At 37.7% G+C, this 18,490-nt stretch overlaps 1 protein-coding gene across 6 annotated transcripts in view; it reads right to left on the reverse strand.

Annotated features, from left to right (window-relative positions):
* Nucleotides 1–18,490, reverse strand: part of LOC126457624 (stimulator of interferon genes protein homolog) — a 318,836-nt gene that overhangs the window by 52,565 nt on the left and 247,781 nt on the right. For all 6 annotated transcript variants that reach the window (XM_050094086.1, XM_050094087.1, XM_050094085.1 and 3 more), the window contains one exon: nt 12,105–12,256. In XM_050094086.1, the coding sequence (XP_049950043.1) occupies nt 12,105–12,256 (152 nt within the window). The remainder of the gene's footprint in view (nt 1–12,104; nt 12,257–18,490) is intronic.

Raw genomic sequence — 18,490 nt, forward strand, 5'->3', positions numbered from 1 at the left:
TATTATATTCTACTTGAAGTCTGAGGGTATTTCGCCTGTCTCATACATTTTGCTCACCAGATGGTAGAGTTTTGTCAGGACTGGCTCTCCCAAGGCTGTCAGTAGTTCTAATGGAATGTTGTCTATTCCGGGGGCCTTGTTTCGACTCAGGTCTTTCAGTGCTCTGTCAAACTCTTCACGCAGTATCATATCTCCGATTTCATCTTCATCTACATCCTCTTCCATTTCCATAATATTGTCCTCAAGTACATCGCCCTTGTATAGACCCTCTATATACTCCTTCCACCTTTCTGCTTTCCCTTGTTTGCTTAGAACTGGGTTTCCATCTGAGCTCTTGATATTCATACAAGTGGTTCTCTTTTCTCCAAAGGTCTCTTTAATTTTCCTGTAGGCAGTATCTATCTTACCCCTAGTGAGATAAGCCTCTACATCCTTACATTTGTCCTCTAGCCATGCCTGCTTAGCCATTTTGCACTTCCTGTCGATGTCATTTTTGAGACTTTTGTATTCCTTTTTGCCTGCTTCATTTACTGCATTTTTATATTTTCTCCTTTCATCAATTAAATTCAGTATTTCTTTTGTCACCCAAGGATTTCTACTAGCCCTTGTCTTTTTACCTACTTGATCCTCTGCTGCCTTCACTACTTTATCCCTTAGAGCTACCCATTCGTCTTCTACTGTATTTCTCTCCCCCATTTTTGTCAATTGTTCCTTTATGCTCTTCCTGAAACTCTCTACAACCTCTGGTTCCTTCAGTTTATCCAGGTCCCATCTCCTCAAATTCCCACCTTTTTGCAGTTTCTTCAGTTTTAATCTACAGTTCATAACCAATAGATTGTGGTCAGAGTCCACATCTGCCCCTGGAAATGTCTTACCATTTAAAGCCTGGTTCCTAAATCTCTGTCTTACCATTATATAATCTATCTGATACCTTTTAGTATACAACCTTCTTTCATGATTCTTAAACCAAGTGTTAGCTATGATTAAGTTATGCTCTGCGCAAAATTCTACCAGACGGCTTCCTCTTTCATTTCTTAGCCCCAATCCATATTCACCTACTATGTTTCCTTCTCTCCCTTTTCCTACGCTTGAATTCCAGTCACCCATGACTATTAAATTTTCGTCTCCCTTCACTATTTGAATAATTTCTTTTATCTCCTCATACATTTCATCAATTTCTTCGTCATCTGCAGAGCTAGTTGGCATATAAACTTGTACTACTGTAGTAGGCGTGGGCTTCGTGTCTATCTTGGTCACAATAATGCGTTCACTATGCTGTTTGTAGTAGCTTACCCGTACTCCTATTTTTTATTTATTATTAAACCTACTCCTGCATTACCCCTGTTTGATTTTGTATTTATAACCCTGTATTCACCTGACCAAAAGTCTTGTTCCTCCTGCACTGAACCTCACTAATTCCCACTATATCTAACTTTAACCTATCCATTTCCCTTTTTAAATTTTCTAACCTACCTGCCCAATTAAGGGATCTGACATTACACGCTCCGATCCGTAGAACGCCAGTTTTCTTTCTCCTGATAACAACGTCCTCCTGAGTAGTCCCCGCCCGGAGATCTGAATGGGGGACTATTTTACCTCCGGAATATTTTACCCAAGAGGACGCCATCATCATTTAATCATACAGTAAAGATGCATGCCCTCAGGAAAAATTACGGCTGTAGTTTCCCCTTGCTTTCAGCCGTTCGCAGTACCAGAACAGCAAGGCTATTTTGGTTAGTGTTACAAGGCCAGATCAGTCAATCATCCAGACTGTTGCCCCTGCAACTACTGAAAAGGCTGCTGCCCCTTTTCAGGAACCACACGTTTGTCTGGTCTCTCAACAGATACCCCTCCGTTGTGGTTGCACCTACTGTACGGCTATCTGTATCATTGAGGCACGCAAGCCTCCCCACCAACGCCAAGGTCCGTGGTTCATGGGGGGGGGTTCATCATTGTAATGAGGGGTAATTAATGTAGTACATGTAGGAAATCAGCTGGAGCTATATAAAGTTATTGCTGTACCCAGGTTTATCGTTGTATTGGTAATCGTTATACAGAGGTTTGACAGTATACCTCGTATAAGAACTGCGAAGACTAGAGAAATCAGTGTTCGTAAGGAAGCATAAAATCAAACATTTTTCCCTCACTCTGAGTGGTTCAGAAAAGAGAATATCTAGAAGTGGCATAAGGAACACTTTGCCATGCACCATATGATGGTTTATGGAGAGTGTATGTAAATGTACAGTGCGAGAATTATTGAACTATATGAAATAAAATTGTCATAACTTTTGAATGGTTTGTGTTAGGATGTTCAAACTGCACGTTTGGCTGCGGGGCATGATGGGAATTAGTACGTGCATGTACAGTTTGATTTAGCGAGAAAGCATGCTTTCATTTGGATTGGTTCATCAATAAGAAAAATTGGCACATTTGAGGGACTGAGAATCCGCATTTCATGATTGAGGTGTCTCTTCATCCTCAACAGGTGGCTGCATGGTGTGCAGTGTCCAGTCATAGAATAATCGGTGCGATATTCCTTGATGCCAAGGTGACTACTGAATGGTACGTGAATATTGTTGAAGAAGATTTTATCCCCATTATCCAAAGTGCCCCTGATTTTGACAAGATATGGTTTAATGCAAGACGGAGTTCGACCGCATCAAAGCAGGAGAGTGATGTCCTGTAGGAGCATTTTGGGGACTGCATTCTGGCTCTGGTGTCCCAGAGGCCTCTGGCATGGGCTTCAATTGGCCGCCATATTCTCTGGATCTGAACACACATGACTCCTTTTTGTGGGTCTTTATTAAAGACAAGGTGTACAGCAATAACCCCAAAACCATTGCTGAGCTGGAAACAGTCCTTCAGGAGGTCATTGACAGCATTGCTGTTCCGAGAATTCAGCAGGTAAAGCAGAATTTTGCTATTTGTCTGCGCCACATCAGCATCGATGGTGGCAGGCATATTGAATATGTCATAACCTAAATCCGAACATTTGTAGTGATGTTTAAATGTTGAATAAAGTGTGTGAATGCTATAGTTTGCAACTAGTTTATGTTGTTTTTTTTCCCATGTAGTTCAGTAACTGTCACCCCATAGATACTGCATAGCTGCTGTTTACATGTTATTTATAACTTAATATTACTTGATAAAAATGGTGCTTTTCAGAGACCATGAGTGCTATTTACAATGCACTATTCCTTGCAATGCAGCTTCACAATGGACACTATTTACAGAAAGTGTGGCTAATGAGGTATATTTATAATTTTCTTTTGAAATGATGGGGGTTTACAATTTCTTGCTATGTGTTACAGGTGACCTAGTTGAAGGTCTTCTCATCAGAGTATGTAACTCCATTCTTAATCCTAGACAAGGAGGCAAAGTCTATATGAAAACTATTTTTGTGTCTTGTATTGTGACTGTAAATCACAGTCAGCAGAAACTGATTTTTATGACAAAAATCACTACTGAGTAAATGTAATGGAAAGAGGATGTAAGAATTCCAAGATCCTTAAAAATATTTCCGCAAAATGTAAAGTTAGTTACCTTACACAACATTCTTTCTGCTCCCTCCTGCTAAATAAGTACTTTGTTCATGCCAGGTGCCTTCAGAACATAATTCCACAGAAAAACATGGGGTCAAAATGTCCTTAGTTAAACACAAGAAGAGGCTTCTATGGGCATAAAGTGCTGAACTGAGCTTCTTTATTAGTTTATGTATGTCTTGACTACATTTTAATTTGTTATCTAGCTGGATACCTAGGAATTTCACACAGTGTGTTTAATCTGGCATAATTATTCACATTTCACAGCACACAGTTGCAGCTATAGTACTGACAAAGTTGTTTGTGCACTCTATTCAAATATTAAATTTAGTAGTTTTCATTTGTTCATCCAAATAGTATCAGTGTGTTTACATTTCGCAATGTGCAGTTCTTAAGTTCTGACAAAGTTGTTTGTGCACTGTTATTCACTTATTAAATTTAGAAGTGTTCACCAGTGTCTCTTGCTGTTTCTGGTGAAATAATGGTTTAATAAACTTTCAGAAACTTTCGCCCACTGTGTTTCATAGAGTTGTTTGTGCGATGAAGTCATTTATTAAATTTAGCACAGTAGTTTTCAGCTGACATTTCTTATTGTTTGTAGTGAAATATTTCAGTAAAACTTTCGTTCACTATGTTTAATTCTGTGAGTGTTCCAGTGGTCGCTTGAATTTTTTGTTTTAAATAATAAATTGTGCGAAGTTTTTGTGATACTGGTATTAGTTGTGGTTTAGTAGTATTAATAAAAGTAGTTGCTTTCTTAATAGAGAGCGAAATTCAAGATCACTATTTGTTAGTTCTTTAAATGGTCCTACTGTAGTAATTGTACTTAGGGAACATATATGTTTAGTTTTTTCCAGTAATGTTAACATTTTACCATGAGTGAGAAGTGTGGGCTTTGTCATAGGTTTGCGATTAGTGGGTTATGGTGTGAGATTTGTTCAAAGTATTTTCATTTGGGGGAATGCCAGTGGGAATTTTAGCGATATCCTCTACTGGAAGTGCAAAATTTGTGGCAGAAATAAGTTGATAGAGGAGCAGGAGTGCACGATTTGTGCCCTTTGGTGCAGTTACAAAACACAAAGGAGGAACTACATAGGATGAGGAGTGTGAAGGGTGCTACTGTCAGAGTTTAGCGGAGAGGAGCCTCTTGTAGCTGTAGGTGTAGGAAATATGCAGCAGTCTTCAGCTGTTATGGAGCCTAAGTCAGCTGCAAATTCTAACAGAAAGAATAAGGTTCTGCTGCTAGGTTGTTCGCATGGCAGAGGTGCAGGCCAACAGTTCCAGGAAGTGTTGGGAAGTGAGTACCATGTCACCAGCATTGTGAAGCCTAGTACAGAGTTGGCTCAGGTGCTTGTTAACATAATGGAGTTTTGTAGGAATTTCATGAAAAAGGATCAGGTAGTGATTGTGGGTGGAGCTGGGAATAGTCTTGATAGGGACAGGGAGTATGATGTAGGTGGTGACCTGGTAAAGACAGCTACTCTAACTGGTGGCACTAATGTGCACTTCGTGCAACTGTTTTAGTGACAAGATCAGCCTCGTCTTAATGCTACTGTTAGGTGTGGTAACATGGGGCTGTAGAAGGCATGATAGTGGAGGGCATGGTTCACATTGCAGTGGTGCCAGTTGAGTCTATCAATAGACTGGGTTTCACTAGACCTGCACCTCAATAGGTATGGGAAGGGGAGGCTGGCAAAACTTATGGGTGACAGTGTAGTGGGTTGTGGTGGGATCACTCATGGACAAATTCCTGTAGTAGTTGATGTTAGAGCTGAATCTTTTTTAGATTGAAGTCAGTCAGTAGGTATCCCTGTTTAAAGAAAGTCCCTCGAACAAAGGAATCACCTTCAAAGGTGGTCAGGTATCCAAGTAGTGAATGAATTAGCATATTTCATCAAAATATAAGAGGTATTAGAGAGAAGGTTAGCGAACTGCTTATAGATGTTGACTGACATTATTGGTATATCGAAGAACCACTTAAATAATTTGACAATTCAGAGGCTTCCTTTACCAGGATACAGATTAGCTGGCTGTCAAGGAGTTCTTTGCTGAGAGGGAGAGTGGTCATGTACGTAAAAAACAACATTTGATTAGTGTCCGCAGATGTATCATGGCACTGCACTGAACAGGTATTTTAATGTTGTGCATGGGCAGTTGAATTTAGTGAAACTAAGCTTCTAATTGTTATTGTTTATAGGTCCCCTAACCCTTACTTCAGAGCATTTCTGCTCAAGCTAGAGACAGTTCTTGATTCACTTTATAAGACGTACCAAAAATTAGTTATATGTGGAAGTCAGTATTAATTTTGTATGTGATTGTGTAAGAAAAAGGAAGTTGGAAGATGATCTAAATTCATATGATCTGATGCAGACTGTTTCTTCCTGCTGGGGTCCAAGAAAACAGCAGCACAACTATAGACAATATTTTTTTCATTCTTCATTACTAAATGGGCATTCTGTTAGTAAAAGGGTGAATAGCCTTTCAGACCATGGTACACAAATTTTAACACTAAAAGGCTTTTGTACACAAAAAAATGTTATATACAATTACAAACTATGTAGAAATGCTAATCCAATGGCAATAGAGAATTTTTTAAACCTTGTTAAGGAACAAGAGTGGTAGAATGTTTATAGTGTCAGCAACATAAATGACAAATATAATGCTTTCCTTAGCATACTTCTCATGCTCTTTGAAAGATGCTCTCTATTAGAATGATCAAAACAGGGCACTAGTAGTGAAAGGCAGCCTGGGTGGCAGACTAGTGGGATAAGGAAATCATGTAGAACAAAGTGGAAATTATATCAAAATATTAGAAATAATCAGAATCAAGCTACAGTAGCCCATTACAAACAGTGCCGTAAGGTACTTAAAAATGTTATTAGGAAGGCAAAGAATATGTGGTATGCAAATAAAATAGCTGATTCACAAGATAAAATTAAAACCATATGGTCAGTCATGAAGAAAGTGTCTGGTCAGCAGCACAAGGTTGCTGATATAAAGTTAGTTTGTAGTGAAAATGTTTCTGTTACTGATAAGTCAGATATATGTACAGTATTTAACAATCTCTTTCTGAGTATTGCTGGTGAATTAAATAAAAACTTAGTTTCTGCAGGTAATCTTATAACACTCCTGGAAAATGCCTTTTAGAGACTGACTTCTGAAATAATCCTCTGTGGTACTGACAAAGGGGAGATTGTTGATGGAATACCTAGCAGAACATTAAAGTACTGCACTGTACGTGTTAGCTCTGTATTTAGCCATATTTGTAATTTTTCCTTTAAGAATGGTCAGTTTCCTGAACGTTTAAAGTACTCAGTAGTAATGCCACTTTATAAAAAGGGATAATGCAGACAATTTTTGACTTACTGTATTTCTATGCCATCAGTGTTTGCTAAAGTTATTGAAAATGCTGTGTATGTAAGGATAATTCATCATTTTATTTCACATAATTTGCTATCAAATCTACAGTTCAGTTTTATAAGTGGCGTAACAACTGAAAATGCTGTAATCTCTTTTCTCAGTGTATGCGATAGATTAAACAAAAGGTTTCAAATGCTAGGCATATTTTTTGATGTAACTTTGGTATTTCATTGTGTTGATCATAAGATATTGGCTCCAGAAGTTGGGCCATTATGGAGTACGAGGAGTAGCTCTCAATTGGTTCACCACTTATTTTAATTACAGACAGCAAAAGGTCATTCTCCACAGTGCTGAGAATGGCTATGATGTGGGATCTGAGTGGGGCGCGGTTAAAGGGGGGCTGGCCCAGTGCTCAGTGCTTGGGCTGCTCCCATTCCTTATTTATAAAAATTATATGCCCTCTAATATTACAGGTGGTTCTAAAATATTTGTGTTTGCTGATGACACTAGCTTGGTAGTAAAGGATGGTGTATGCAACATTGGTCCTGTTTTAAATAGCGCAGTTCCAGACATAGTTCATTGCCTGCAGAAAATAAACTACCCCTAAATTGCAGTAAGGCTGAGTTTTTACAGTTTCTAACACAAAGTTCAACAAAACCCATTTTAATTTCACAGAATGGGCATATGATTAGTGAAATGGAACAGTTCAAATTTGTAGGTGTTCATATAGATAGTAAACTAAAGGTTTCTTGAAATTACTGCAACCAGTCGCCTTTTAAGAAACCTGCATTCATCACAGTAACAGTGTTCCCTTCATAATCGATAAAAGTTTTAGATAATAAACTGTCATAGAAAGCCCACATTCAGAATCTTGTTCAAAGACTTAATGCTACCATTTTTAATATCTGAATAGCATATGAAGTAAATGATAGTTCAACACGAAAATTAGTCTACTTTGCTTATTTTCATTCACTTATGATGTATGGTATTATATTTTGGGGTAACTCTTCCCATGGATATTTTTGGCTCAGAAACAGGCAGTTTGGCCAATAAGTGGCATAAGTTAGCGAACCTCTTGTTGACCCACGTTCATTAGTCTGGGTACGCCTGTCAATATATATATTCTTTACTGTCATTTCTTGTTAACAATATCAGCTTATTCCCAAGAGTTAGCAGCTTTCACTCAGTTAATACTAGGCAGAAATCCAATCTGCATTTGGATTGCACTTCATTGACTCTTGTGCAGAAAGGTGTGCAGTTTACTGCTGCATCCCTTTTCAGTAAGCTACCACAAGAAATCAAAAGTCTCAGCAGTAATCCACGCAGTTTAAAATCGAAACTGAAGAGTTACCTCATGGGTCACTCCTTCTATTCTGTGAAGGAGTGCCTTGAAAAATGAAGCTGATTCCTGTGTTATATTGTTGATTGCACTTACATAAACTTAGGACTTATCTTTTTTTGGGTTCATAAACACTGTAATTTATATGTTATTAGTTTTATGTTGCAATTTCATGTACTAGCACATTCCATGACCTTGGATATTTGCTCCTCATTTTGGTCCTGTGGAACTAGATGTGTAAAGTAAAAAAATAAAAAATTTAAAAAACCACTAATGTCTATTTATGGTGCTAACAGGTGATTACTGTTGATATGACTGTGCATAATATGAGTCTTCATGAGAGTAAGACATATACCGTTGCCTGTGTGAACTTCAGCTATCATCTGAGTAGTGTTTGCTATGGTTGACATTTGACCCTTGATTAGTATGTTTCATCAGCAAACATCATAGTTTCTGAACAACCCTTTAAAGTCATTGGAAGGTCATTCTTGTAGTTTAAAAACAAGAGTGGACCCAGTACTGATCCTTGTGGTACTCCACATATTATGTTCCTCCATTGTGAGGTTAGTATCATGACTGAGACACAATGTGTTAAGGAGATCCTCTGCGTTCTGTTATGAGGGTAAGATTCCATTGCTACAAAAGAGATGCCACAAATGCCACAACACTTTAGTTTGTCAAGTAGAATTTTGTGGCCAGACAACCAAAAGCTTTGGCAAGACCTCAGAATATTTGTTGTTTAACTAAGCAAGCATTTCATTTGTGAGATACTGTATTGTTTTCTCTGTAGAGAATTCTTTATGAAAGCCAAAGCAAGAGACATTTAACAAATTCTAATCAATTAAATGAGTCAGTTTTCCTAAATCAGTCACTTTTTTGAACACTTTTGTAAAGACTGGATGGAATTATATAGGTCAGTAATTTGAGGTTGTTTGATTATCTCCAGTTTTGTAGCTGCATTTTACTACAGCATACTTACACTGATCAGCCAAAACATTATGACCACCTGTTTAATAGCATGTTGTTCCATTTTTCAAACATGGTACAACAGAGATTCTGCTTGGAATGCATTCTACAAGTCCTTGACACAGGATTCCAGATGTGTGTGGCACCAGATGTCTTAAGCACAGGTCAAGCAATTCCCACAAATTACCAAATAGTAGTTTACAGGCACACATCTGGTGCATGATATGTTTTCTGATGGGTGCAGATCAGGCAGATTTGCTGGCCAAGACATCAGTGTGAGTTCGCTATAATGCCCCTCAAACCACTGCAACACAATTCGTCACCGGTGTAGAGGGAGACTTCATGTGTGCAGCAATGCAGGTTACCTGCAATAATGTTCATGTAGTTCAATGCTGTCATGATGCCTTTGATTACCACCACAGATCCCATGAAAGCCCAATTCAACATAACCCATAGAATAATTCTGACCTCTCCAACTTGCATCTGTGGCACGGTGCATGTTTTATGCAGCCATTCACCTGGGCCATGGTGTGCAAGGACCCAACCATGTACCTGGTATAACAAGAAATGCAATTCACTCGACAGGCGACACATTTCTATCGATCCATGATTAATACTCGGTGATGCTGTGCCCACTGCAGTTATAACTGATGATGTCATTGGGTAAACACAAGAACATGCAAGGGTTGTGTGATGTGGAGCTCCATGTTTAACAAAGGCCTTTGAACAGTGGGGTCCAAAACCCTTATGCCTGCACCAGAATTGTACTCTGTCATCAGATATGGCATAGATCACTGCCTATCCTGGATTACACAAAGAGCGATCCTCTGACCTCTGCTTTTTTGTGATGAGACATGGTTGTCCAATACCATACAGTCTATTTGTTATTTCCCTGCCCTTCAACCACTTCCCGTAGGTGCTCACAACAGCAGTATGCCAACAGGTGACCAGCTTTGCCATTTCAGAGATTCTCGTTTCCAGCCACAGTGCAACAAAGTGCTATTTGTCAAAATGCTTAATCAGTGGACTGTATGGTTTTTATTTTTCTTTAATCGAATTTTTATGTTGTAAAAAATTGCAACATCGTCTAAACTTTTCCCACTAATTAAGGCCGTAGAAGCATGGTGTTTTCCAAATGTACTTATGACCAAAAAGTGGTTCTGGTAGCTGGAGTCCAAGGTTTTTTTGTTCTTGTGGTGATATTTCCATAGAAACTTTATCCCATAGCACCCTAACCGAGGTGAAATATCAATTGTTATAAATTCACACGCATGTCAGCTGAATTTCTAAAAACAGTGAAACGCATAGTTTTTTCACTTTTAACTGAGAAGTCAAGTGCAAATTTTCATAGATGTAGCTTTAAAAATGCATTCATTATTTTCGTAAAACATTTCATCCCTTTAGGGGTTGCAGCTCGAAAACACTAACACACCTGTTTTTTTTTTTTTTTTAACTGAAAAGTCAAATGCCAGTGTTCATAGATGTAGAGATGTAGCATTAGAAACATGTTAGCAGTTGTTTAATACTGATTTATTTTTAAAAAATTCACTAATTATTTCACCTTCATAGAGATTGAATTTCCAAAAACGATGACACATATTTCTTTATTTCTTTCTGAGAAACCATATACCAATTTTTGTACATCTAATTTCATAATTACAAATTAAATCTATAAGAAATGGCATTTTACTTCTTGGTTAGATATATAGAAAATATGAGCTAGGAGATTAGAGTTTCTCTGGAAACATCACCACAAGAAAACAACAGGCATCATTAACAAAAACCTTGATTCCAGCTACCAGAATTGCTTTTTGGTCAGAAATATATTTGGAAAATACCATGCTTCTATGACCTTAATGGGGAAAGTTTAGAAGATGCTGCAGTTTTTGAATGACATGAAAATTCGATTAAATAAAAACAAAAAGCCATATAGTCTACATAAGTGAAGCAGTGGTGTGTGTGTGTGTGTGTGTGTGTGTGTGTGTGTGTGTGTGTGTGTGTCAAGAGTTGTCAGGCACATTTTCTCTGGCGTTTCTGTTGATATATGCAATTTTGTTTTTGCATTGTGTAGCTTGAGTCGGTCCAAATAAATGCTGCTCATCACATCTTCCATTCGCTGCCCAGTGTCGATGGAAAGCCTTGGTCTCTTCCCATTACAAAAAAAGATTTTTAAAGTAGAATTTTACATGCCCATTTGACAGAGCAGTCCCAAATTAGTCTACTGTGATATTTGTTTTAGCAATATGTATTAACAGGGGCAGTGAAACATGAGTACTCCAATAGTGACAGTACCATTCTGGCCCACGCTAACTGCTACCACCATGCGAAAGCACCTCAGTCGTTGCTGGAGTACTGATTATCCTTAGTATTTTACTGCCCCTGTAATACATATCACTAAAATGAATATCACACCAGACTTAACTGGTAGTGCTCCATAAAATGGGCACATAACATTCATATTTAAAAATCATTTTGTTTGAAATGGGAAACAAACAGATGCGTTCCATCGATGCTGGTCCTTCAATGAAAGCAACGATGAGCAGGATTTGTTTGGGCTGATGCCAGCTAAACTATGAATAAACAAAATTGCAAATATCTGCTAAAACACCAGGGGAAATGACACATGGTAGAGGCACCTGGTATATACTGTATATATAAAATGTTTGGGAAAGTGAGATACAAACTTATGGAAAAAAATGACTTTCTGTACTGAACAACATCACAAATCTGTGCAAAACAGATAGAGGTGAGAAATTATTTTCAAAAATATGAAGAACTTCCATCCTCTGCAAACAAAAGGTCATGATCTTAAGACTCTGCATGTATTATCCAGTGTCTTTCTTGTGGTATCAAAGTAAAGCAGGGGTGTAACTTAAGTTCCTGTCACTCATACTCACCCCAGCAGGCTCCATCCAGCCATCTGCGATGTCACTCAGTTTACTTGGAGTGTAGGCAGATGATGGTATAATTATGAAAAGTTTCTTTACTGGGAAACTAGAATCATTTAGTCCCTGTTGGTCAATATAATCTTCAATCTTCTCAATCATACCTGTAAGCATTATTACATCTGATTTGAAGACTGACACTCATGTTGATAATATGGATAATTAGACATCTGCTATAACAAAATTTTAATATTGTTGACTGTACAGGCTGCTGTCAGTGCAGGTTGACTTTCCCTGTCACAATGGGCTTCCATGGAATAAAAAAGTCCATCTTCTAATAAAACCAGCAAATTATAAATAATAATCTGCCATTCAACTGGTTTAACATGATAGTCTGTTTTTTTCTGTACTGTGGGGACAGATGACCTCAGCAGTTTGGTCCCATAGGAACTTAACCTATACTGTGATGACCCCATAATCTCTGCAACACTTAACACCATCAAGTGTGTTCCTCTCTCTCTCTCTCTCTCTCTCTCTCTCTCTCTCTCTCTCTCTCTTTACACACACACACACACACACACACACACACACACACACGTACACACACACTGCAATGACCACTGTGTTTTAATTCATTCATTTGTTTTATTCTGTTCTTAGGATTGTCATATACTCAATTATTTTTGGACTTCCCAATACAGTGTACTAGCTGATAATGTTGTAATTTTTCACAAGGTAGGAAATGACACCAGTTCATAACAGTGATTTCTTTATTGCAAAGTACACATTTTGGTTATGAATTAAAAATCAGTGCAGGTGCTCAGCAAAGCAATCATGACCTGTACGTAATATTAGAGTTGCCACTTTTCATTCTATTGATAATCTTGGGTAACTTTCCCTGTAAGATATCTTATATGATACTTAATAAAACATTCTTTTAATTTATATGTATACAGGATGTCCTTTCTGTAGAATGTTGTATGATATATAGCTTGAAGGAGTGATGTTTTATCAGTCAGTATCACTATTTTCTGAAAATCATTTGTCCAAACACATAGTTATTAAGAACTCTAGATACATGCACATTATGTCAGAAATCAGTAATTCTGACAACAGACTCAAGGCTTAGTAGGCAGTATAGTAAAATGAGAGACAGTACAACAAGCCACAAATCAGGATAACATTACCATTAATTTAAACAGAACGGCTGTAAATGATCTGTCACAGTTAGCAGATATGTTTGATAATAATTCCTCAAATGTAGCAGAGAATATAGTTCAAGAGAAAAATCAAAAAAGGATGTTGAACAAACAACTAACATAAAATTCAGTCATATGACTGTCTCACCCCCTTCTCCTTCTGAAAATATGAAAATTATATATTATCTAAAAATAAAAGCTCATCTGGATTTGATGGGGTTTCCAACAGAGTACTAAAGACTTCTTCCTATATAATTATCACTGTCTTTTCTGAAATATGTAATGTATCACTAACCCAGGGCATTTTTCCAGAGAGATTGGAATATGTCATTGTCAAACCCCCCTATAAGAAAGGTGACAGGAGAGTTGCCAGGCACTACCCACCTGTTTCACTATTAACATCATTTTTCAAGATTTTTGAGAAGTTCATGTTTTCTAGAACAGTACTGCATCGACAACAATAATGTCCTCAGTAAACAGTTTGGATTTCATAAGAGTTGCCGAACTGAGAGTATCATTTACACATTCACTCACCAAATTTTACAGGCACTAAATAATACAGTAGCACCAGCTAGTATTTTCTGTGACCTACCTAAAGCATCTGACTCTGTGAATCCCAATAACTCTCTTGGATAAATTGACGTTTCATGAAATCGATGGTACAGGAAACTAATGAACAATGTCATATCTAACTAGAAGAATGCAAGAAGTTTTACTTTATAATTCAGCCAATGCAAACAGGGGAGATTCTTCTGACTGGAGAGAAATCATTATGGGATTCCACAAAGTCAAATCTTAGGTCCACTATTGTTGCTCATATATGTAAACACCTTCCATCTCATATAAAACATGCAGAATTAGTTCTTTTTGTGAATGACACCAGTATTTTAATCAATCCAAACGTATATACAGCATGAGAAGAAATGGTAAATAATGTTCTTAAAAGTATTATTGAGTAGTTTTCTGTAAATGGTGGTACCCTCAGTTTCAGACAGACTTTAACATATACAGTTCTGCACATCTAGACGGACTACACAAATGTAACACATGCAAGGAAATAATAACCAGGGTGGAAATGTCAAAATTTTTAGGTGTCCATACTGATGAAGGTTTAAACTGAAGAAAAAAAACTGGAACTCCTAAAACAATCTAGTTCAGCCACATATGCACTTATAACCATTGCAGATCTTGGGGAGTTGACATATTTTGCATGTTTTCATTCAGTAATGTCATCTGGAATAATGTTCAGGAATAACTCAGCTTTGTCTACAGTCTTTACTGTTCATAAACTTGCTGTAAGAATGAAATGTGATGCTCACCCACAGTCATCTTGTAGACATTTGTTTAATGAGTTAGGCATTTTGACTACTGCTTCACAGCATATTTATTCCTTCATGAAGTTTATTTTAAATAATACACTGCAGTTCAAAAGGAACAATGATGTACATAATTACAACAAGACAAACAGTTAGATTCATTACTCCACATTAAGGCTGTCTTTAGCACAAAAGGGGTGCACAATGCTGCCACCAAAATTTTTGTCACTTGCCAAATGTTATGCAAGTTTGACAGAAAGCAAAGTTAAATTTGAAAACAAACTGTAAAAATTTCTCCTTCACCGCTCCTGCTCCATAGAAGAGTTTCTAATTTTGTAATGTGTACAATAAGGGAAAGTCAACACTCACATATAAGGGATCAAGCATGGAAAGCAGAGACACATAACAAAAAACAGCATTCTCATTAGTTTTTGAGCACTAACTCTTTTTCTAGAAATACTACAAATATTGACAAACAGAACCACACAGACACCAAAATGCACACTCCCAAGGCCATGGCAAGACACAGCAACAGGAGTCCTCAGTCTTGCTGTGGCCTGTATGTCACTATGTGTATTATTGCTAGATAAAAAAATGCAATTTCTGTTACATATTTCTGTGCTTCATGCATCTATCCACTTTAGGTGACTGTTTTGTCTTTTCCTTATTTTATATATTGCTCCAATTTCCATTATTTTTATAATTTTGTAATGTGTAAAATGTGATGGGAAGGAATTATTAACTCACAAAAAAGTCAATTATCATTATGCAGCCATATTTACATGTGAATGTGTAATGTTAATGTAAAATGGCTCATTCCATATAATATGATTAATTGTACAAATGATCCACAGAACATGAACATCAGTGTAAAATTTGCTTTAGCATCCACCACAGCTGTAATACATAGAAAAAATATGGTTACATACTTAAACACCTGTAGTCCCCCCTCAAGCATATCACTGCCTCTGTAACTAGTCCTATCTTGGCAAATCCTATTTAGCTCTTCATTTCTCTATTATACCCTCACTGGCACAAAAATTGCAACATCTAATAAATGATGTGTCATTATCTTGTTAACCAAAGTGTAGTATTTTATTCTATATTTTTAGATAGGATATGTTATTGGCATTGTTTAGTGAACAAACAATGAGGCAGCGACTGTTCATTGCACTAGCCGTAATACCTTTTCCTGCATAACCTGAAAACAAAACACAGCATGTGAAGAAACAATGTTTACATATATTGTTGCACCTTGTACTGTTCCCCTTTGAATCACATGTGTTTGTGTGATCTTCCTGTGAGGATTGTAATCAGGTTTCTGGAGTAAACATGCTTTAATCCCTGAAGATTCTGCAAGAGCTGTTGCTTTGGTGGAAGATGGTCACAGCACGCATTACATTGCCAAAGTGTTGGCACAGGGAAACTGGAGACTATGCTAGGAAACAAGGGTCAGGCTTAAGAAGAGCATTATCAGCAAGAGATGATCAATTCATACAAGTTCTCTGCAACAGTCACACCACCACCAGTGAAGCATGAAATAGACTCCAACAAGTTTGAGGGTTTGTGAGAGAATGGAAGAAGCCAATCCAAAAGATCTGCTACAGGCACTGAACTCACCAGAGAGCATCAGACAGCTCAACTAAGTTTCACAAGGGAATATCACAGCTGGAGTGTACAATAGTGGGAGCAAATGTGATTCATTGATGAGTCACAATTTGGCCTATGGTCACCTGACAGTAAAGAGAGGGCCTGGAGAAGGCCTGGGAAAAGGTATTCCTCTTGCACATTCTCAACCAGGATGCCTTTTCAGGGTGGATGTCTGATGGTGTGAACAGGAATCAATGTGTCTGCAATAATAGAGCTTCGGGCCTCGCAGCACATTGCTATGTGGAATTACATCCTTTTGAAGCATGTTACGCCTTTCGCTCCATTTATTTCTGGTGGTGGCTTTGCACTGATGCAGGATAATGCGTGCCACATGTTAAGAGAGTTGTGCAAGAGTTCTTGGATGAAGCTGACATTCAGGCTATGGCTTGGCCTGCTCGAATCCCTGATTTGAATCCTATTGAACATGTATGGGACATGCTGGGGAGAAGGGCCTATCAGCACTATTCCGAGAACTTACAGGACCTGTGGGAAACCCTCCTGAATGAATGGGAGATGGTTTCTCAAGAAGACATTGCAGCATTAGTCAGGAGTATGCCTGAAAGGTTGGATACCATGATTAGTGCACGAGGAGTTGGTATATGCTTTTGAAGATGCAAAGAGATGTCTGTGGATTGAAATGTGAAATGTAGCAAACCACAACAGAGCAGCAGTAGATTACTGTCATAAAAATGACTGGAATTTAAAATAAAAATTCTTTACAAAATTGACGTGTTGTGTTTTTGGTGGTGGTCAATGTGTATGACTGTCACAGATATCCTTTTCCATTTATTCTATCTACTAACTTCGTATGATCATTAATTTGTGAAAAACTTTAAGATTACATTTGAAATGGATTTTCTAGTTTTCTGACTGCAAACATTTCACTTCCCTATATTATGATACCCTACCAACATTTAGTTCATTAACTTCCTCAGGACTTTGTTAAGCTTCACACCAGCATACATCTTCTGGTCATGAAAGTTGCTTCGCTTTTAGCAGTTACCTCATTTTTTTCTTCTTTGATTCATGTTTATCTAGTTATTATTATTTTTTCACTATTCTTCATTACTTTTACCTTTCCCCCACATTTTTAATTAGATTACATGTTTCAAACACTAATATGTGGTTCTGAGTAGACAAGATGGATTGCTGACACAACAACCTAGATCTGAAGATGATCCAGAGTGATAAAAACACATAATCTAATTAAAAATATGCAACTGAGATGGAACAATAAATAATAATTACCTTATACCTGTACCTTTGTTATCATAAACTGTGTGTTGTAAAGAAATCCATATCTTTTTCCTCCCAATTCAATTCAGCACCACCTCATTAATTATTCAATGTACCCACATGATCTTCAGCACTCTCATGTAGCTTGGTGCCACATTTCAAAAGCTATCTACTTCTTGTCTGAACTGTTTTTGTTCAATTTTACTTCTGACAAATACCTTTAGAAAATGCTTCTCCTTGAACTTTAATTCCTTCAGACTGTATAACATCAGGGATAAGTCTCAACTAATGTTTCTGATTTATGACCTTGGACTCTTATAACTGCAGTCTGGTTCAGAACAAGTCAGGAATAATCTTCCATTCTTTGTATTTTATCCCTATTACCTGCAGAATTTCAAAGAGAGTAGTGCAGTTAACATTGTTAAAAGCTCTCTCCAACTCTACGAGTGCTATAGTGTTTGTCTTGTGTCCTCTACGTATACCGACATATCCTTTTGCATTCTCTGTCACTCTCACTTTTTGGATGTCTGCATTACCTTAAGCCTGCTACATTTGATGCATTTTTATATTTTCTTCCTTCATCATTTAAATTGAACAACTTGTGTATTATACCAGGATTTATACTGTGCATTGTGCTTTTGCTGATTTGATCCTTTGCTGTCTTCACTATTTCAACTCTCAAAGCTACCCATTTGTCTTCTTTTATATTCCTATTGCGAGACGAAAGACTGGAGGAGCTAGATACATTCTGGTTTGACAGATGATGTGGCATGGTGAGAGTACCAACACTGGTGAGCATAGCCCACAAAAAGGCAGAGTGTTGAACTGTCTGTTTGACCAGCAGACAACACGCAAACCTCTGCTATTGGTGGAATATGCAGCCATGAAGCAGGCCGTCTGTCGTACGGGGTTGCAGGTAGTCTGAAGGGTTATGGCAAATGGTCTTCCCTAGTGAGTGTGCATTCCTGGCCCTTGTAGGGTATGAGTGTGCTGCTAT

The sequence above is a fragment of the Schistocerca serialis genome, chromosome 2 (genome assembly GCF_023864345.2).
Source record: "Schistocerca serialis cubense isolate TAMUIC-IGC-003099 chromosome 2, iqSchSeri2.2, whole genome shotgun sequence".
In the NCBI taxonomy this organism is placed as follows: Eukaryota; Metazoa; Arthropoda; class Insecta; order Orthoptera; family Acrididae; genus Schistocerca; species Schistocerca serialis.